This window comes from Orcinus orca, chromosome 4 (genome assembly GCF_937001465.1).
Source record: "Orcinus orca chromosome 4, mOrcOrc1.1, whole genome shotgun sequence".
Lineage (NCBI taxonomy): Eukaryota > Metazoa > Chordata > Mammalia > Artiodactyla > Delphinidae > Orcinus > Orcinus orca.
In genome coordinates this window covers 105,353,338-105,375,700 of record NC_064562.1, presented here as the reverse complement: position 1 = coordinate 105,375,700, position 22,363 = coordinate 105,353,338, and the positions used below count along the sequence as shown (strand labels likewise).

At 39.5% G+C, this 22,363-nt stretch overlaps 1 protein-coding gene across 1 annotated transcript in view; it reads left to right on the top strand.

The window, feature by feature from the left end:
• The window catches only part of LOC101287452 (cytosolic beta-glucosidase), a 100,447-nt gene extending 78,490 nt beyond the window's left edge, over positions 1-21,957 (top strand). Inside the window, 2 exon segments of the mRNA XM_049708912.1 lie at positions 21,756-21,812; positions 21,815-21,957. Coding sequence (XP_049564869.1) covers positions 21,756-21,812; positions 21,815-21,957 — 200 coding nt within the window.
• Positions 21,958-22,363: the final 406 nt, after the last annotated feature.

Here is a 22,363-nt window from a genome sequence, read left to right as displayed (position 1 = left end):
GTTCCATACCACCTCACCCCCCCAAATGAGAATCACTATGCCTAAAACAATAACTTGTATATAGTAGATGCTATGTAGTATAAAGTATTTTGTGGATATAAGGGAGGAATTAAAGAAAGAAACTAAGAATGAAGTACTAACACTAGTCCATTTATTCAGAATACAGTTGGACAAATTACAATTCTAGAGCCCTAAATTAGTTTTAGAGCAAAACTACACATTTTTCTTTTGCTCTCACGTGCAGCTATACCATTTTTTATTTACCCATGGTGCCTATTTTTCCACCTCTAGAGCCCTAGAATATAGAACTTAGCCTTTTACCTGTGTATAGAAATACAGAACTCTGATATTTCTATCTGGGGAACCAGCTACTTTTTTTGAGGGCTGTTCTTAGGTCACTGTAGTTATTAGAGATAGGCTAGTTCTATATACAAGTAGATCAACATTCTTATGATCTAAAAAATAATAGCTATTCCGAAGTGTGTACCTCAGGCCTAGGGATAAGATCGTTTGATGAGAGATGTTTTCTTCTGAAGCTCTACTATGATACCCTAGGGGCTTCTGGGACCAAGGAGCCACCACTCAAGCTTAGTCTGTGTCCAGGAGAGTGTAGTGACATTGCCCAAGAGCACTGAGCACTTACAGTGATAATTCTCAAGAAGGGGAAAACACTCAAGAAGACCACCCCAGAAATACAGCCAATGGCCAAATAAAGGGTTCCTTGAGAGATATTGGTAATCAGAGGTGAAGTGTGGTAGCAGCAGCTGAGACAGCAGAGAAGCTTTTGGGAAATGTCAGAGAAGAGAGGCCAGTGGAAAGTGATGGGGAGTCTTAGGTCTGAATGGGTAGAGAGTTGGAATAGTCAGGTTGGGAATGGAAGCAGAGGCTGGTTTCCCGTGGGACAGGAACATCCAGCAGTGCAGTAGCAGGGATTCAGGTGCTGGATGGGGACTTGGAATCAATGGCATTGACATCTTGGCTGTTCAGCCTGAAGATAATATGATTCTGATACCCAGATGGGAATAGTGAGACCAGAGTCCTATTAAGATTATATTAAGATGACTCCCTTCCTCCCTTTTTCCCTTCCTCCCTCCATTCCTTCCTTACTTCCTTCTTTCCTTCCTCCCTCCCTCCCTCCCTCCCTCCCTCCCTTCCTTCCTTCCTTCCTTCCTTCCTTCCTTCCTTTCTTCCTTTCTTTCTTCCTTTCTTCCTCTCTCTTCCTCCTATATCTTTTTCCCTTCCTCATTTCCCTTTCTCCTTCATTCCTTCAACAAGTACTTATTTAGCATCTTCTATGTGTTAAGTACTATTCTCAGGGTTAGGAATATTGAAAAGAATAGACAGACAAGGTCCCTTTTTTTTTCATGGGATTTTCAGTCTTCCAGGTAGGATCAATAATAAAAAATAAGTACATGAACAAGGCAATTTCACTTAATAATAGGGCCACAAAGAAAAGAGTACAGGATGAGACAGAATGAGGTAGTTGGGAATATAAATAGAGGCATCAAAAAAGACCTCTTATGGAGGTAAACTTGAATCAAGACCTGAATGGAAATAAGCAGCCATGAGGTAAAGACATAGAGGAGTGATTCAAGCAGAAGGGAAGTCTGTGTAAAGGCTGTAAAATGGAAAACAGCTCAGTACATTTTAGGAAGCGAAAGAAGCCCAGCGTGCCTAGAGAATGGCCAGTGGAGAGCAGGAAGGGAGAGGACGGGGGAGAGCTGTGCAGAAGCCTGATCATGTAGGACCTTAATGGTCAGATAAGGATTTAAAATGTTGCACTAAGTGAAATAGGAAACCATTAAGTGGGGGAGTTAGAAAAGGACATAAGGTAAATTGGTTTTTCGAAGATTTATACTTTCTGGCTACATTGTTTGCAAGAGTTGTGGCAGGAAGACTAGTCGGGAAGCTATTGCGGTGGTGTAGAGGGATCAAGAGATGGGTGGGGGGAGAGCTTGTTACAGATGGGCAGGAGAAGAGGATATGGAAAAGGGAGAAGCAGGCATGACGTCTAGGCATTTGGTATGAAGAACTGAGTGATGCCATTTTTTGAGATTCGAAAATAGAGTGGGGGCAGGTTTGAGGAATGGGTTATACATCAAGAGTTCTATTTTATATACATTAAATTTTATTTATTTATTTTAAAATTTTAAAATTAAATTTACAGTTCACCTTGTTGTGCAACCGTGATCTCCATCTATCTCCAGAACTTTTTCATATTCCCGTTGTACCTATTAAACTCCCCATCACTCCTCCCCACCATCCCTTGTAACTATTATTCTACTTTTTGCCTTTGTGAATTTGACATTCTAAGTGCTTTATATAAGTGAAATCATACAGTAGGTGTCTTCTAAGTTTGGCTTGTTTTACTTAGCCTGTCTTCAGCATTCATCCATGTTGTAGAATGTATCAAAATTTTAGTTTTTAAAAATATTGAATAATATTCCATTGTAGGTATATACCACATCTTGTTTATCCATTCATCCAGTGATGGACATTTGCGTTGTTTCCATCATTTGACTATTGTGAACAATGCTGCTTTGAACATCAGTGTACAAATACACCCGTTAAATTTTAAATGTCATTTAGATCACAAGAGCAGAAGTAAAGTCATAAATTATATATAGATTTTGCAGGTAAGAGAGATGCTAGAGCTAGAGATATAAATTTTGGTGTCATCATATAGTCTTTGACCAGAGGATCCATGAACCAAATTAGGTTGTGGCCCCAATTCTTTTTAGACGTCTAATGAGCTAAGCTGAGCCACATGACATAGTTTTTGCCTAAGTAGAGGTGGGTTAGAGTTAGTCTAAAACCCAGTGTTAAAATAGGCTGGAAAGGCCATAATTTCCCCTAAATTCGTCTGAGCATCTCTGAACTTATCCTTCTAATAGGATAAAAATAAGAACACACCGCTGTTCCATGCCCTTGGAAATGGAAGCAGTGCAACAGACAGCAGGAGAGAGTGCGTCCCCAGTGCTCCCTGCCCCCTCTCCCCACCCAACAAGCCTGCCTCTGTCCTGGGCCTAAGCAAGTCCAGAAGCTCTGTTTTCCAGTAGCAAAAAGAGAAACTTTGAAGAAAATCTGAACATTGGCCAAGTGTGCTCCAGGGGGAAAGAAGCTGTGCCATCTGACCACTCTGACTTTAAGGTGCATGAAGGAGAGACCCCTACTCGTGCAGGCTATAACTCCATAAGGTGATCCCCTTTAAAACTCTCACCCCAGGGCTTCCCTGGTGGTGCAGTGGTTGAGAATCTGCCTGCTAATGCAGGGGACACGGGTTCGAGCCCTGATCTGGGAAGATCCCACATGCCGCGGAGCAACTAGGCCTGTGAGCCACAACTACTGAGCCTGCGCGTCTAGAGCCTGTGCTCCACAACAAGAGAGGCCGCGACAGTGAGAGGCGTGCACACTGCAATGAAGAGCGGCCCCCGCTTGCCACAACTAGAGAAAGCCCTCGCACAGAAACGAAGACCCAACACAGCCAAAAATAAAAATAAATAAATTAAGAGAAGGCTCAACATTAAAAAAAACCCAAAAAACTCTCACCCCAGAAAAACTTGGACCAATTACTGAATAATCCTCTTCCTCAATGGTGCTAGTTTTTTGGTTTTGATCTTGAATTTTCCCTGGAGAGATATAAGAGGATTATAAAAGGGGTGGAGGAGACTTGAGAATTTTCCTTACACTACAAGCACTAGACTTTTGCTCTTAAGGAGTCAGTGCTACAGGTGTCACCCCCAGCGTTATGCTCTCCACATGTTTTTTATGCTCTGGCCATGTGATTCCCATAGTGGCTTTGACCCTTGCATGTCACCCACAGTCCTAGATGTGCAATCTTTCTTGATTTGCAATGTTTCCATGGTATTCTTATAGAAGGATCATGGACTTTGGAGTCAGACAGTTTTAGTATTCATTTCCAAATTCTCCCCTTTTAGTTGTGTGACTTTGGTCAGATTACATCCACAGAGAGTGTCACCTATGGTTGTATCAGGTCAAGGACATGGGGCATTTCTGGCCCTCCTCATCAATCTCTCTTTCCAGCTTATCTTTAAATGTTGGCATAGCATGAGGCTTGTACCAAGTCTTGGTTTCTTATTCTCTAAATTCTATTCAACAGCCATTATTTCTATTACCAGCTTTACATGATGACTCCAAAATTTACATTTCCATGTCAGAACCTACTTTGAGCTCTTTAATTTGTCTGTCCAGCTACCTGTTGAACTTTTCATTTAGAGGTCAAAAAAGCACCTTAATGTCATCATAACCGAAGCTTGATTCATTATCTTCCCTGCCTTTTCTCCAAAACTTGTCTATGCCCAATATTTCCTAACTTAGAGACTGACAATACTATCCATTAAATTGTGCTAACTATATCACCTTAGCTCCTTCACCACGAATCTCCAATAAATTGTTCAGTCCTGTTGATTTTATCTGAGTATCTGTTGAATCCATCTGATTCTTTGTCTTCACTTATGCCAACCCAGACCAAGCTCCTATCATCTCCCTCATGGTTTACTGCAATCACTCCTAAATGCTCTCTTGGATTCCACTCAAGTCTATTCTCCACAGAGGTCACAGTTCTCTTCTAAAAATGCAAATTAGCTAAACTCACTCCCTTGCTTAACTCCTTCCATGACTTTTCATTGCTGTTGAGATAAAGATTAAAATCTTTATAAGGCCCTGCATGTCTCAGTCCCTGCCTCCTGGAGTGCATGTTCTCTCTCTCTCTAATTATTTTTTCCCTACAGCTTTTTTGAGGTACAGTGACATACAACATTGTGTAACTTTAAGGTATACAACATGTTGATTTGACACACTTATGTATTGTGATATAATTCCCACCGTAGCATCAGCTAAACCCTCCATCACCTTACATAATTATTATTTCTTTTTTGTGACAAGAACATTTAAGATCTACTCTCTTAGCAGCTTTCAATCTCATAAGACAGTATTGTTAACTGACATTACCATACTGTACGTTGGATCCTGCAAACTTATTCATTTTATAACTGAAACTTTGTACCCTTTGAGCAATGTCTCCCTATTTCCCCCACTCCCCAGCCCTTGGTAACCACCATTCCAGTCTCCGTTTCAGTGAGTTCCTGATAATTCTTTATGATCCATTGATCATATTCTTTAAATTCCTTAAATGTGCTGTGAACTTTCCCATGCCTGATCTTTGACATATGTTGTTTATTTTTCTTCGATTTTCTTATTCTTTTTCATTTAGTGAAGTGGACATCTGTCAGGTTTTCTGACTGCTTAGCACTTGTTGAATACACTTGCTACATTTGAGGAATAGCCAGTCTTAAGAGCTGTGTCTAGTCAAGGTAGAGAATGACATTCCCCAGGTTTCTTTGGAGCAGGGGTATGCACATGTGATCTAGTCTCCACCAATCAGACTGACTCATGTGAGAATTTAATCTGAAAGTAAACAGCTTGAAGAAGGCAGAACCTATCACGTGCTGGTGAGGATAGCAACAGAGGCATCCAGCTCTTGAGAATGACAGTGGTTATAAAGTCTAGTTTCTGGTGCAGAAGTAGTTGAGATGCTTGTGGCTGCGTGGCTGCAAGAAAGTTGGGTTTTGACAGCAACACGAACTATGGGACTTAATGCCCATTAGGTCATTAGCAGTTAAGGAAGTTTCTTCCACCCACTAGTTCCATGGTATGCTTTTGGGCACTATTTCTGAAAGCTTTGTTTGAGCCAAGTTTTCCACCTTGACACCTTTTTTGCTTCATCTGTCAAGGTCAGCTTCTGTTACTTACAAGTAAGAAAGAACCCTGGCTGGTGGCATTCAATAACTCCAACTAATCCTTGAGCTCTGAGCTCTAGTTCACTCTAGGAGACTGTTCCATCTTCCCTGTTCTCCAACCCTTGCTGACTTAGATAGATCTTCCACTACAACATGTTGTCAAGACTCAATATAGTAGTTGTATTTTTAGTTTTCTGAGAAATCTCCGTATTGTTTTCTGCAGTGGCTGCACTAATTTACATTCCCGCCAACAGTGTAAAAGGGTTCCCTTTTCTCCACAGTCTTGCTACCATATGACCCAGCAATTCTACTCCTGGGTATATATCTGAAAAAGACAAAAATACTAATTTGAAAAGATACATGCACCCCAATGTTCATAGAAGCATTATTTACAATTTCCAAAGAACTGCCAAAGTATGGAAGCAACCTAAGTGTCCATCAACAGATGAATGGATAAAGAAGATGTGGGGTGTGTGTGTGTGTGTATATATATATACATATATACACATATACAAGGGAATACTACTAAGTCAATAAAAAAGAACAAAATTTTGCCATTTGCAGCAACATGGATAGACTTGGAGGGCGTATGCTAAGTGAAATAAGACAAAGACAAATTTTGTATGATGTCACTTACATGTGGAATCTAAAAATTACAACAAACTAGTGAGTATAACAAAAAAAGCAGCAGACTCATAGATATAGAGAACAAACTTGTGGTTACCAATGGGGGGGAGGGGCAATATAGGGGTGGAAGAGTGGGAGGTACAAATTATTGGGTATAAGACAGGCTACAAGGATGTATTGTACAACATGGGGAATATAGCCAATATTTTGTAATAACTGTAAATGGAAAGTAACCTTTAAAAAGTGTATAAAATTTTTTAAAAATTGAAAAAGAATTGGAGTTGAAAGTAACCTTTAAAAAGTAAAAATAAAAGTAAAAATTTTTAAAAATTAAAAAAAAACTTGGAGTTGTAAACAAAACAAACAAACAAACAAACAAATGACTCAGTATAGTGTCCTGGCTTGGCATGCAGGCTCTGCTGGTATCCTGCCTGAGTTCCAGTCTCAACCTTCCTACTGACCTGATATTTGCTCTCTGTGATCCCTTCCCTTCTCTGTAAAATGGAGACAATGGTAATATCCATCTAACTCACAGGTTTACTGTAAAGATTAAATGAATTAATGCATACATGAAACCCTTAAAGTGGTACCTGAGTACTCAGTAAATGTTAGCTAATATGCTGTTCTTACCCACAGTTCCCATGTCTTTCTTTTCATAATGTTTTTCACGGATTGTAATTAAAGGCTCACAGGGTGGTAATTTGATTAAGATATGTCTTCCATATAAGCTGTTAAGCTCTTCAAAAGGAGAGGCCACTTATTTTGCTCACCCTTATAGTCCCAATTCCTAGCACAATATATATTTATTGAATAAGTGTAGGATGGATGTAGGATCCCAGAAACCTTAAGTTATGCCATTCCCAGCTCCGAGTGCCCCAGGGCAGGAAGGCTTCAGCAACACTTGGTGTTCCTGGCAGCCTCATCCTAAGATCCTTGTCTTTAGTAATTTATTTTTCATGACCCACAACTGACCCTTTCTGACTGAGCACAAACCCTGCCCCAGATGCTGCACTTTCCCTTGATGCCCTGATTTCTCTGGTTCTCAGCACTGAGCACTTTGTGCTGACTCTACACCCTCTGAAAGCTGTTTGGAGCCAGATGGGAGGAAGAGAAAAAACAGATTTCATTCATTGCCCTTCCAGACTCTGAGAGAAATAACAAGAACAACAGTACCAACAAGCAGTGTATACTGAGTGTTTACTATAAACTAGGCATTATTCATAGAGCTTTATATGTATTAATTTATATAATATCCCCAACAATCCTAGGAAGAAGATGCTATTGCCCCCATTTTATAGAAGGAAAAAGTAAATCTCGGAAGGAAAGAAAGGAAGGAAGGAGAGAGAAAAGGAGGGAATGGGGCAAGGAAGGAAGATTTTCTGGTAGAAGACAGATTTATTTGCTGAGAACTTTGGTTCTAATAAGAACTTCCCACTGTAGCAGAAGTAACCATAAAAATAATATTGATGTAGAAATTATAGAAGATGACAATGAATGTGTACCTATCCTCCAATCAGCTTTATAATTAAATAAAAATACGATTTTATATGATATCTTTCATCTGCTATTTACAGCTTCCACCCCCCTTTCCCCCAATCTAATGTAAGTAATAGGAATGATGCAGATAATTAAGAAAACTTTACAGCTCATTTCTGGTTAATTGTCATTTTCCTATAAAATATTTATACATTAGCCTTTGCTTTTCAAAGACTCTTTTCAGAGAGTCATAGTTTTTGCTTCTGGGTGTTCCCATGTGCCAGCGGGGCCTCCTGCTTTGGGATTATTTGGGCATTTTCGCAGATGCTGTCCAGCCACTGATATTCACCTGGAGTTGTTAGGGGGGTAGGCTTATTATGCATTTTCTATGTTTAGATCTTCCTGATGTTGTTTTATTTTATTTTTTTGAAAGAAAGGGGAAACAGCAGGCGTGCCAGTTCTCTTTTAGGAACCCTTATACAGCTGAAGCTGTCCTCCAGTTGTAGTGCCCTTGTGCACTTGCATCAGACTCAGAGAGACACAATTTCTCAGTTCGTATGTGGGGCAATGGCCAGAAAATCGACTTCAAACTGTGTCCCGGGAAGGCTTTCTCTCTCCAGCTTTGCAGGCCTTGAGAGAGATTTGTATAAGCACTCAGCCTATTCTGGTGGGTGGTTTGGGACTTGGAGCCCGGTTGGCATCCACACCAAAGGATCTGGTGGGTCTCTTTCCTGTGGCTACTGTAACAAATTACCACAAACTTGGTGGCTTAAACAGCAGAAATTGACTCTCTCAGAGTTCTGGAGACCAGAAGTCTGAAATGAAGGCTTATCAGTAGGATTGGTTCCCTTTGGAGGCTCCGAGGGAGAATCTGTTCCATGCCCCCCTACCAGCTTCTGGTGGCTGCCTTGGCATTCCTTGGCTTGTAGGCAGATCACTCCAGTCTCTACCTTTGTCCTCACATTGCCTTCTTCCTTGTATATCTTCTCCCCTTCTCTTATCTTCTAAGGACACTTGTCATTGGATTTAGGACTCAGCATTATGCAGGATGATCTCATCTTGAGCTCCTTCACTTACATTTGCAAAGGCCCTTTTTCCAAATAAGGACACATTCACCGGTTTTGGATGGACAAATCTTTTAGAGGAGCCTCCAATCAAGCCATTACACATGGTGAACTGAGAGGATTTCTCATGATCCACTGGGATAAGGGTGGGCTTCGACTAAGCAGTGGGATGAAAAGGCATTTTGACACTCCTGAGCATGCAGCATCTTTCCCTTAGTGTCTTGTGGTCCTCATGCCTGAAAGGTGCTGTGACTTGGCCTGCACATAGCTGTGTCTCTGCACAGAGCTCCTCTAGCTATGACTATTGAGGAAAGGGGCTGATGGTGATTCTCTAACACTTATAAGCCTCCAGAGGGATGCCTCTGGGGTTGCAAGCTGTGTTCAAAAAATCGTAGTTGACCATCAGAATTTATCCTAGGCTTATCAGCCTCAAACTTGATTAAGTATAAAAATCACTCAGGGATTTTATTGAAAATAGAAATTCTCAGTTCTCAACCTGTATTAGTTTGCTAAGCACTGCCGTAACACAGTGCCGTAGACTGGGTGGCTTGAACAACAGAAAGGCATTTTCTCACAGTTCTGGAAGCTGGAAGTCCAAGATTGAGTTATCAGCAGGTTTGACTTCTCCTGAGGTCTCTGGCTTTCAGACAAGCACTTTCTCACCGTGTCCTCACTGGTTTTTCCTCTGTGCCCATGCACCCCTAGTGACTCTCTTCTTATGAAGACACCAGTCATATTGGATTAGGGCCCACCCTAATGACCTCATTTTAACTTAATCACCTCTTTAAAGACTTTATGTCCAAATAAGGTCATGTGCTGAGGTACTAGGGGTTGGGACTTCAACATGTGGATTTATGGGGGACATAATTTAGCCCATAACCCACAACCCAAGAGACTCTGATTTTAGTGGGTTTGGGATGAGGCTAACAAACTTTTTTAAAGCCATGCCCCAAGATCTAACTGGTTTAGGTGGTCAGAGTCAACATTTTGAGAAAATTCCTTGGTGGACTGGTAATCATTTTGACATTTGTTTTGGCTCCATGTCTTTACATTGTCTTGCTTTTTTCCATATGCAGCAACAAATTAATGCAAATAGAAGATACTCCATGAGCCTCTGTGAACACTCCCCAAGACCTCTCCCCAACTCTGCTGTCTGTCTGAGACCTGTTCCCATTCTAGTTCAATAACCTTGAATCGGAGGTGGTTTTGCATCCTGTCTTTTGGACTTGTTATGACATTGACTTAGCCACATAGTATTTAAGGTTTCGACTCAGACCCACTCTCCTAGTTTTTTCCACATCTCGGAAAGGATTTGCTGCTCGAGAAGTAAATCTCAGGATGCACCTGCTCAACTAACATCACACGAGTTTGAGAGCTTGGACATCAGAAACTCAATGCTTTACGGGGGTCTTAGAACTGCTTCTCAGGGCTCAGGGAAGAAGGAAGCCAGGCAATGACTTGGAGATGTCACCCTGGAGCAAAGAAAGGAGTCTGTCAACTGATGTAAAGAGCCCTGCCTTCAGATTTATACAGTCTGTAGCTGTCCCTTTGTCTTTACAGTCACCTTTCTCAGACTGAATATTGTCCCTGTGACTCCCTTTTCCCTTTTACACTGTTGCAGATGTTCATTAAACCCAATTTCTACTTTATCAAAATGTTTGGGATGGGGGAGAGGGCACATCAAAGTGTATTTTTACTTTGGCTTCTATATTCTTCTAAGGGGTGGCCAGAGGAAAGGAACAGAAACTCACCATGGGCTAGGTATTGTGCTGGGGTCCACACTATCCTGTTTCGTCTTTACAACAGTCCTAGGAGTAAGAATTAGTGTCTCCACTGTACTCAGGAGAAATGAGAGGCCCCTTCAGCTAGTGACTGCTGGACCTGGGGTGCAAACCCAATCTTGCAGAGGTTTCTTTTTCAAAAGATATTCCAAGTTGGTCTCTATGATGTAAACATAATGAACATGGTTATCTTATAGTCTGTCTGACAATTCTAATAACTGAGATCATTCTGGGTTTGTTTCTTTTTGTCTGTTGATTCTGGTGATTTTTTTTATGTCATTATTTTCCAGCAGTCTGTATGGTCATACATGTGCTGATGATTATACTTTAAAATGTTTGTAATAATAATTTGAGGTTTAGAATATAGGTATCTCCCTTTAGAAAGAATTTGAATGTGTATCTTCCCAGTATCTGGGTACTGTTAGTCTGGGGTCACCTCAATCCAAGATCCAGACTTAACATTTTCTGAACCACCATGTGACTTAAGACTTTACAGTGACTGGTTTGCTTCTGGCTCACACTTACACTCAGGGTTTAGTCTTTTGGGATCTTAGTTTTCTGAGTGTGGGGTCTCATAGTAGATTTCTTTGACACATTCTCACCCCAGAAAATAGAAAAAGTTTCTGATTTCCTAAGACTGGAAAATTCCATCAGGCAAAAGTAGCTGCCATGCCCACGAATCTCAGTTCCCACTTCCTGCTTTGGCCTGTTAATTCCCTATGAAATTAACAGCTTTCCATTGTTTTGAAAATATGTTTAAAAAATTTTAGTCAGCATGTTTACTTATTTTCATTACTTGATTGAATAGTGTAATCTGCCATTACCTGAACACAGAAATCTAGGGGCTTATAATTTCCTTTTTTTAACATCTTTATTGGAGTATAATTGCTTGGCAAGGTTGTGTTAGTTTCTGCTGTATAACAAAGTGAATCAGCTATATGTATATATATATATATCCCCATATCCCCTCCCTCTTGTGTCTCCCTCCCACCCTCCCTATCCCACCCCTCTAGGTGATCACAAAGCACCGAGCTGATCTCCCTGTGCTATGCAGCTGCTTCCCACTAGCTATCTATTTTACATTTGGTAGTGTATATATGTACATGCCACTCTCTCACCTCGTCCAGCTTACCCTTCCCCCTCCCCATGTCCTCAAGTCCATTCTCTACGTCTGCCTCTTTATTTCTGTCCTACCCCTAGGTTCTTCAGAACCATTTTTTTTCTTTTAGATTCCATATATATATGTTGGCGTATGGTATTTGTTTTTCTCTTTCAGACTTACTTCACTCTGTATGACAGATTCTAGGTCCATCCACCTCACCACAAAAAACTCAATTTCGTTTCTTTTTATGGCTGAGTAATATTCCATTGTATATATGTGCCACATCTTCTTTATCCATTCATCTGTCGATGGACACTTAGGTTGCTTCAGTGTCCTGGCTATTGTAAATAGTGCTGCAATGAACATTGTGGTACATGACTCTTTTTGAATTATGGTTTTCTTTGGGTATATGTCCAGTAGTGGGATTGCTGGATCCTATGGTAGTTCTACTTTTAGTTTTTTAAGGAACCTACATACTGTTCTCCATAGTGGCTGTATCAATTTACATTCCCACCAACAGTGCAGGAGGTTACCCTATTCTCCACACCCTCTCCAGCATTTATTCTTTGTAGACTTTTTGATGATGGCCATTTTGACCAGTGTGAGGTGATACCTCTTGTAGTTTTGATTTGCATTTCTCTAATGATTAGTGATGCTGAGCATCCTTTCATGTGTCTGTTGGCAATCTGTGTATCTTCTTTGGAGAAATGTCTACTTAGGTCCTCTGCCCACTATTGGATTGGTTGTTTGTTTTATTGATATTGAGCTGCATGAGCTGCTTGTATATTTTGGAGATTAATCGTTTGTCAGTTGCTTCATTTGCAAATATTTTCTCCCATTACGAGGGTTGTCTTTTCATCTTGTTTATGGTTTCCTTTGCTGGGCAAAAGCTTTTAAGTTTCATTAGGTCCCATTTGTTTATTTTTATTTCCATTTCTCTAGGAGGTGGGTCAAAAAGGATCTTGCTGTGATTTATGTCACAGAGTCTTCTGCCTATGTTTTCCTCTAAGAGTTTTATACTGTCTGGTGTTACATTTAGGTCTTTAATCCATTTTGAGTTTATTTTTGTATATGGTGTTAGGGAGTGTTTTAATTTCATTCTTTTACATGTAGCTGTCCAGTTTTCCCAGCACCACTTATTGAAGAGTCTGTCTTTTCTTCATTGTATATTCTTGCCTCCTTTAACAAAGATAAGGTGACCATATGTGTGTGGGTTTATCTCTGGGCTTTCTATCCTGTTCCATTGATCTATATTTCTGTTTTTGTGCCAGCACCATACTGTCTTGATTACTGTAGCTTTGTAGTAAAGTCTGAAGTCAGGGTGCCTGATTCCTCCAGCTCTGTTTTTCTTTCTCAAGATTGCTTTAGCTATTTGGGGTCTTTTGTGTTTCCACAAATTGTGAAATGTTTTGTTCTAGTTTTGTGAAAACTGCCATTGGTAGTTTGATAGGGATTGCATTGAATCTGTAGATTTCTTTGCGTAGTATAGTCATTTTCACAATGTTGATTCTTCCAATCCAAGAACGTTGTATACCTCTTCATCTGTTTGTATCATCTTTAATTTCTTTCATCAGTGTCTTATAGTTTTCTGCAAACAGGTCTTTTTTCTCCTTAGGTAGGTTTATTCCTAGATATTTTATTCTTTTTTGTTTCAATGGTAAATGGGATTGTTTCCTTAATTTCTCTTTCAGATTTTTCATCATTAGTGTATAGGAATGCAAGAGATTTCTGTGCATTAGTTTTGTGTCCTGCTACTCTGCTAATTTCATTGATTAGCTCTAGTAGTTTTCTGGTAGCATCTTTAGGATTCTCTATGTATAGTATCACGTCATCTGCAAACAGTGACAGCTTTACTTCTTCTTTTCCAATTTGGATTCCTTTTATTTCTTTTTCTTCTCTGATTGCTGTGGCTAAAACTTCCAAAACAATGTTGAATAATAGTGGTGAGAGTGTAAAACCTTGTCTTGTTCCTGATCTTAGTAGAAATGCTTTCAATTTTTCACCTTTGAGAATGATGTTGGCTGTGGGTTTGTCATATATGGCCTTTATTATGGTGAGGTAGTTTCCCTCTCTGCCCACTTTCTGGAGAGTTTTTAGCATAAATGGGTGTTGAATTTTGTCAAAAGGTTTTACTGCATCTATTGAGATGATCATATGGTTTTTCTCCTTCAATTTGTTAATGTGCTGTATTATATTGATTTGCATGTATTGAAGAATCCTTGCATTCCTGGGGTAAACCACTAGATCATGGTGTGTGATCGTTTTAATGTGCTGTTGGATTCTTTTTGCTCATATTTTGTTCAGGATTTTTGCATGTATGTTCATCAGTGATATTGGACTGTAACTTTTCTTTTGCGGTATCTTTGTCTGGTTTTGGTGTCAGGGTGATGGTAGCCTTGTAGAATGAGTTTGGGAGTGTTCCTCTGTCTACTATATTTTGGAAGAGTTTGAGAAGGATAGGTGTTAGCTCTTCTCTAAATGTTTGACAGAATTCACCTGTGAAGCCATCTGGTCCTGGGCTTTTGTTTGTTGGAAGATTTTTTTTTTTTCGTTATGCGGGCCTCTCACTGTTGTGGCCTCTCCTGTTGCCGAGCACAGGCTCCGGACGCGCAGGCTTAGCAGCCATGGCTCATGGGCCCAGCCACTCCACAGCATGTGGGATCCTCCCGGACCGGGGCATGAATCCGTGTCCCCTGCATCGGCAGGCGGACTCTCCACCACTGCGCCACCAGGAAAGCCCCGTTGAAAGATTTTTAATCACAGTTTCATTTTCAGTGATTGGTCTGTTAATATTTTCTATTTCTTCCTGGTTCAGTTTCAGAAGGTTGTGCTTTTCTACGAATTTGTCCATTTCTTCCTGGTTGTCCATTTTATTGGCATATAATTGCTTGTAGTAGTCTCTCATGATCCTTTGTGTTTCTGCAGTGTCAGTTGTTACTTCTCCTTTTTCATTTCTAATTCTGTTGATTTGAGTCTTCTCCCTTTTTTTCTTGATGAGTCTGGCTAATGGTTTATCAAGTTTGTTTATCTTCTTAAAGAACCAGCTTGTAGTTTTATTGATCTTTGTTTTTGTTTCCTTCATTTGTTTTTCATTTATTTCTGATCTGATTTTTATGACTTCTTTCCTTCTGCTAACTTTGGGATTTTTTTGTTCTTCTTTCTCTAATTGCTTAAGATGTAAGGTTAGGTTGTTTATTTGAGATTTGCTTGTTTTTTGAGGTAGGATTGTATTGCTATAAACTTCCCTCTTAGAACTGCCTTTGCTGCATCCCATAGGTTTTGGGTCATTGTGTTTTCATTCTCATTTGTTTCTAGGTATTTTTTGATTTCCTCTTTGATTTCTTCAGTGATCTCTTAGTTATTTAGTAGTGTATTGTTTAGTCCCCATATGTTTGTATTTTTTACAGTTGTTTTCCTGTATTTGATATCTCGTCTCATATTGTTGTGGTCAGAAAAAATACTTGATACAATTTCAATTTTCTTAAATTTACCAAGGTTTGATTTGTGACCCAGGATATGATCTATCCTGGAGAATATTCCATGAGCACTTGAGAAGAATGTGTATTCTGTTGTTTTTAGATGGAATGTCCTATAAATATCAATTAAGTCCATCTTGTTTAATGTGTCATTTAAATCTTATTATAATTTTATTAAAATAATAAAATTATTTTAATTTTGGATGATCTGTCCATTAGTGAAAATGGGGTGTTAAAATCCCCTACTATTATTGTGTTACTGTCGATTTCCCCTTTCATGGCTGTTAGCATTTGCCTTATGTATTGAGGTGCTCCTATGTTGGGTGCAAAAATATTTATAATTGTTATATCTTCTTCTTGGATTGATCACTTGATCATTATGTAGTGTCCTCTTTGTCTCTTGTAATAGTCTTTATTTTGAAATTTATCTTGTCTGATATGAGAATTGCTAATCCAGCTTTCTTTTAATTTCCATTTACATGGAATATCTTTTTCCATCCCCTCACTTTCAGTCTGTATGTGTCCCTAGGTCTGAATTGGGTCTCCTGTAGACAGCATATGTACAGGTCTTTTTTTTGTAACCATTTGGCCAGTCTGTGTCTTTTGGTTGGAGCGTTTAATGCATTTACATTTAAGGTAGCTATCTATATGTATTTTCCTATTACCATTTCTTAATTGTTTTGGGTTTGTTATTGTAGGTCTTTTCCTTCTCTTGTGTTTCCTGCCTAGAGAAATTTCTTTAGCATTTATTGTAAAGCTGGTTTGGTGGTGCTTAATTCTCTTAAGTTTTGCTTGTCTGTAAAGATTTTAGTTTCTCTGCCAAATCTGAATGAGATCCTTTGTGGGTAGAGTAATCTTGGTAGTAGGTTTTTCCCTTTTATCACTTTAAATATGTCCTGCCACTCCTTTCTGGCTTGCAGAGTTTCTGCTGAAAGATTAGCTGTTAACCTTATGCTGATTCCGTTGTATGTTATTTGTTGCTTTTCCCTTGCTGCTTTTAATATTTATTCTTTGTATTCAATTTTTGAAAGTTTGATTAATATATATTTTGGCATGTTTCTCCTTGGATTTATCCTTTATGGGACTCTCTGCACTTCCTGGACTTGATTGACTATTTCCTTTCCCATGTTAGGGAAGCTTTTGACTATAACCTCTTCAAATATTTTCTCAGACACTTTCTTTTTCTCTTCCTCTTCTGGGACCCTTATAATTTGAATGTTGGTGTGTTTAATGTTGTCCCAGAGGTCTCTGAGACTGTCCTCAATTCTTTTCATTCTTTTTTCTTTATTCTGCTCTGTGGTAGTTATTTCCACTATTTTATCTTCCAGGTCACTTATCCATTCTGCTACCTCAGATATTCTACTATTGAGTCCTTCTAGAGAATTTTTAATTTCAATAATTGTGTTCTTCATCATTGTTTGTTTGCTCTTTAGTTCTTCTAGGTCCTTGTTAACCGTTTCTTTATTTTCTTCATTGTGTTTCTGAGATTTTGGATCATCTTTACTATCATTACTCTGAATTCTTTTTCAGGTAGACTGCGTATTTCCTCTTCATTTGTTTGATGTGGTGGGTTTTTACCTTGTTCCTTCATCTGCTACATATTTCTTTATCTTCTCATTTTGTTGAACTTATTGTGTTTGGGGTCTCCTTTTTCCAGGCTGCACATTCGTAGTTCCCATTTTTTTTTTTGTCTGCCCCCTGTGGGTGAAGTTGATTCGCTGGCTTGTGTAGCCTTCCTGGTGGAGAGGACTGGTGCCTGTGTTCTGGTGGTTGGGGCCTGGATCTTGTCTTACTGGTGGGCAGGGCCATGTCCAGTGGTGTGTTTTGGGGGTGTCTTTGAACTTAGTATGATTTTAGGCAGTCTCTCTGCTAATGGGTGGGATTGTGTTCCTGTCTTGCTAGTTGTTCGGCATGGGGCGTCCAGCACTGGAGCTTCTTGTTGGTTGGGTGGATCTGGGTCTTACCATTGAGACGAAGATCTCTGGCAGAGCTCTTGCTGATTGATATTACTTGGGGCCCGGAGGTCTCTGGTGGTACAAAGTCTGGAACTTGGCTCTCCCACCTCAGAGGCTCAGGCCTGATACCGGGCCAGAGCACCAAGACCTTGTCAGCCACACAGCTCTTATGCTGTAACCTCAGAGCCAGAACAGTACCCAGCACATAGGAGACAGTTAATGAACATTTGTTCAATGAATAAGTGAACTGTCTTGGTAACTATCTGCAGTGACCTGAACTTGAAGGCCTGACTGTTGCCTTTCTCTGGATGAGAAGTTTAGATTTATTCTCTTGGGCACAAAACAGTTGAACCTAAAATGGTCTGATGAAAACATGTTTCTACTCAACCAAGAAATGCCTTTAAAAGGAGCAGCACAGAGATGTCTCAGGAGGAAAGTAGTCTCGCAGTCAGGTCACTCCCAGGCCCTGCCTGGTGTCCAACTCACCCCCAGGGTCATAACTTAAGGGCCTATAATTTTTCTTCTTATCCATTCTTGGTGCTTTATCTCTCTCTCTCTCTCTCTCTCTTTTTTTTTTTTGTGAGGTGCTACCTTTTACACTGTCCTGGACCTTTCCACTGTTTTGTGTCCTGGCAGCTTGGGTCTGTGGATTAGTGGTATGTTTTATAGCTTCATAGTTATGTCACATTCATGGATGTCTTATATACGTTCTAGGCAATCTTGAAAACACAGATTATCTATGTTTATAAACTGTGTGGAAATAAATCCCACTGATGCTGAGTGCCCGATTTCTAGCCCTTTCTAACATGATAGACAGAGGCATAATCACGATACCTCGTTAAGTCAGTAAATTGAGAGGAATTTGCACAATACCATGAAATAAGGTGTTTCTGAAATGTGTGTGTTCATATGTGTGTGTGTAGTAAAGAGTTTGGTTTTGCCCAAAGCATGGATTGGCCTTTGCCCTTAGCTTCTGGGAGAAAAAAATCTATTACAACCTGATGAATGTCCTTGTTTAGGGTGAGTGCCAGTCACATTAGGAAGACCAATCATGTGACTGAGTGAGGGACTCTGGGTCACACGGTGTCACTTGACCTGGGGATTGAGACATCCACATGGGCAATCAATCAGTCATGCCAATGTAACAAAGTCCCTATAAAAACTGGACACCGAAGCTCAGGTGACCTTCTCTGGTTGGCGATACTCTGTGTGTGTTGTCACATGTCAACACCAGGAGGACAACTTGTCCTGACTCCTAGGGAAAAAGACAATGTAAACTTTATGTTTGAAGATATCAATTTCTGACCTATGTGTCTTTTCCTTTGGCTTATATTATTATGTATCCTTTGCTGTAATACACCATAACTGTGACTATAAGAGGTTTCTGTGAGTTCTGAGAGTTCTTCTAGCAAATTATTGAAACTGAGCATGGTTTTGGGAACCCCTTGAACTTGAAGTTGGTGTCAGCAGTGAGAACAGTCTGGTGAAGGACTGTTTCCTCAACCTTTTCAGTTTGGCCAACACAGGGCAGTAAGTGTATGTGTACATGCATAAGTATGTGTGTGTGTATGTGTGTGTGTATAGTACAACACTGGCATAGATTTCTTATAATGAGAACAGCTGAAGGCTATAATATATTAACAAATCTTAGATATTTTTCTCCTTGCATCTTTAAATTCAACCTGCTGACTGTGAGATCTTTCCTACTGGCCTTTTATTCCAAAACCAAACTCTGACCCCGGTATGGGTATCGTATTCATCCCCGTGTACTTTGTACCCATCTGCAGTTCCTGTCAGTCTGGGTTTACTTTGCCTGCAACTCTGCTTAAAGAAAGAGAGTGAATTCACAGAAATGTTTTTTCCCTACTAAGATTTGGGACCCCATAAATCATGGTGACAAGAAATATGATGATCGTCTCTTTCTGTTCTTGAGGAGGTAGGAACAGGAGAAGCATGCAGGTTCCGATACTGTTTTGTAATTTTTACCAGTGGTAGCACCATCAGAAGGATTCCAGCAGGCTAGCTCTTCAGCCCTAACCAGGTAATTCTCTACTTGAGTGTTCCTGCAATGAAAATGCAGAGACATCCACCAGTGTCACTCAGGCCGTTTAGTACCTGCTGCGGAACTCCTGGCAGTTAACAGTGAAATTGTCAGGATTTCCTTTTTGCTCCCTTCCAAGCAGGCAGGGCATTGTTTTTATCTCCTGGTTTAGCACATGAATCAATCTTTTTGTACATGATTGGTGGCACTGTGCATGTTTTCAGAAACTGTCTGGCTTTATACCTGGCAGACTGCCTTGTTGAGAAGTAGTTCTGCAAATGAGAAAGAAGATATGCAGATTTTCACATGTCCCCACATTGAATTATAAGGCAGTCAAAAAAGATTGCCATTTTATGGCCTGGTATTTGGTTTTAGTCATTTTCATTCTTAGATATATTCCTTCCAGAAATTAAATTTAAAAAGATTATTTAAAAATATTTGTATTTTGCAGATTGTGGTTGACAAGAGAGGGGAGGAGACATGTGACAAGGTGGTCAAGTGGGAGGAGAAGGCATACCTAGTAAGTGGTTTAACTCTTGTAAAGCTTGATGTGCTTGAATGGTATATATTTCATTTTCCAATAATACTTTATTTAAAAAGAGTCAATCCAGTTTGGTTTAATTCCTGCCTTGAGGCCATTCACAGGGCATTCTCTAAGTAAAGCACTTTGTATGCCTCCATGCACAAAGGTAGAGGGGTTATGCATCAATTAACCTGTCAGAAAACCTTTGTCAATGGACTATCCATAGTAAAAAATAATAATAATAATTCCATTTTTCTATAGAATATCCACACTAATAAAAAACATTCCATTTGTCTACAGAATATCCATAGTAAAAAAAAACTTCCATTTGTCTATGGACTATCCATAGTTAAAAAAAATTCTAAGATTTGGCAATCAACACATGTGTAATAGTATATGGGTATAGTAATTTTGAGAGACCTGAAAAATACAGATTTATAACAGAAAAAATTAAAAAGTGGATCTTGGTTTGCTGAAGCTAGAAGAGTCATTTACGTTGAAAGAAAGCCCCAGTAAAATTAAAATTTGATTTATTATATAAATGTTCATTTTCACCTAACTTATTTAGGATTATGTCTACCTTATAAAGAAAACTTGCCTTTGAATTTAATTTCTGCACCATGAAACAGATTTAAGTACATCCCATAGATAAGGTTTACTTGCTATGGTTTTAAAAAAAGAAAATGCTCAATGCAAAGATTCACACAACCTAAAGGTTTTGCCAAACTTAAAATGCTAATTAAAAAATGAGCTCAATTCCCTGACTAAAAGAAAGAAATCAGTGTAAAACTACTTAAAGAATTCTCCACACTTTGGCGTCTTAATATGGAGTCCACGGATGGTGTCTGGGGCATCCACAGATGAAATTATATAGAATATTGTGTTTGTACATATGTGCATTTGGAGGGGAGGTGGTCTAGTGCTTTGTCTCTTAGGGCTTAAGCACTACTCTGAGTTTAGATGTGGGGCAGAGAAGATGCTGTGGCATTTCTGTGCCTACTCAGTCTAGGATAAAGGCACAGCCAGAACCCTGTGCTGCTCCTTTTCATTTTGGAGATTCTATTTCCAGAATTATAAGATATACCTCAGTTTGGTCACAAGGTAAGTACTGGGTCTTCCTCAGCTGTGCTGCTATCACTTTTTTCTAATTTACCAATGGGCTTTCTAGATTATCTTGAAGTTGTATTTAGAATCTGGGTAGTATTTTTACTGAATACATTTCTAAGGTATTAGGGAGAAACTCTGTGTGTGTGTGTTTCTTCGTGTCTGAAGAATAGTAGGTGTTGAAAAGATGTGTACTGAGTAAAAGACAATGAATAAAATGAATGTCAAAATGAATGAATAACCAAATATTTAGAATTATGTAATTTAACTTCTTTTTTTAGTGTCATAATTTATTTATTCATTTATTTACAATTTTAATAAAAATTAATTGGGGCCTATTATATTCTTGGACCTTGGATGAAATTCAGAGATTAAAGAGCTCCTCAATCTAAAGAGGGGGGGGGACAACAAATAAAAAGGCATTTAAATTAACTTCTTGAATGAAGCCCTTGCTTGGTTAAAACAGGAAATTTAAAAAGGGGATTGAGGGGCTTCCCTGGTGGCGCAGTGGTTGAGAGTCCGCCTGCCGATGCAGGCGACACAGGTTCGTGCCCCGGTCCGGGAAGATCCCACATGCCGCGGAGCGGCTAGGCCAGTGAGCCATGGCCGCTGAGCCTGTGCATCCGGAGCCTGTGCTCCGCAACGGGAGAGGCCACAACAGTGAGAGGCCCGCATACTGCAAAATAAAATAAAATAATAAAATAAAAAGGGGATTGAGACAAGGCTTTTTCTGTTCCCACTGTGATCCTCTGCAGGAGAAAGACACCCATCCACACTGGTCATCAATGATTTTGTGTTCTCATAAAACCTTTGGGGAAATGGTAATTTTTTGTTTTTGTAATTTTAGCTATCCAACTTGATAAAGTCAGTCTTCAAATATATTGTGCTTGGTCTTTTCTGGATAACTTGAGTGGACGCATGGGTACAGCAGCCAGTTTGGTCTCTTCCACGTTGATTTTGAAGATCCAGCCAGACCCCGAGTGCCTCACATGTCAGCCAAGGAGTATGCTAAGATTATCTGAAACAATGGCCTGGAGGGACCTCTGTAGGAAGGGTGGCTGGGCAATTTCACCTGGAGAAGGGGCCTCTGCTCTCGGAAAGGAAATCTGCTTTGCTAGATCCTTCAGACATCCTCAAGTTGCCTTTGTAATAAATAGATCCTACCAGCTGATCTGTGATCATGAAGTCTGAATATATAATGTCTGGGGATGTATTTAATGATGACTTTTACTCTATTTGTATTTGATCAATGAAGCTTTTTAAAAAAATAGAATAGAAAACCACTGCAATTGATTTTTATATTAAGAAATCAGATGGACTTGGAAACTTTGATTTAAGTCCTTAGAATTTTTCTAGAAAAAATAATGCAAAATTTATAAACACAGTGTGCTTATGATTTGCAACTCTAACAGCAGAACACTTATTATAAAAATACTTGTTTATGAGCCTATTTTT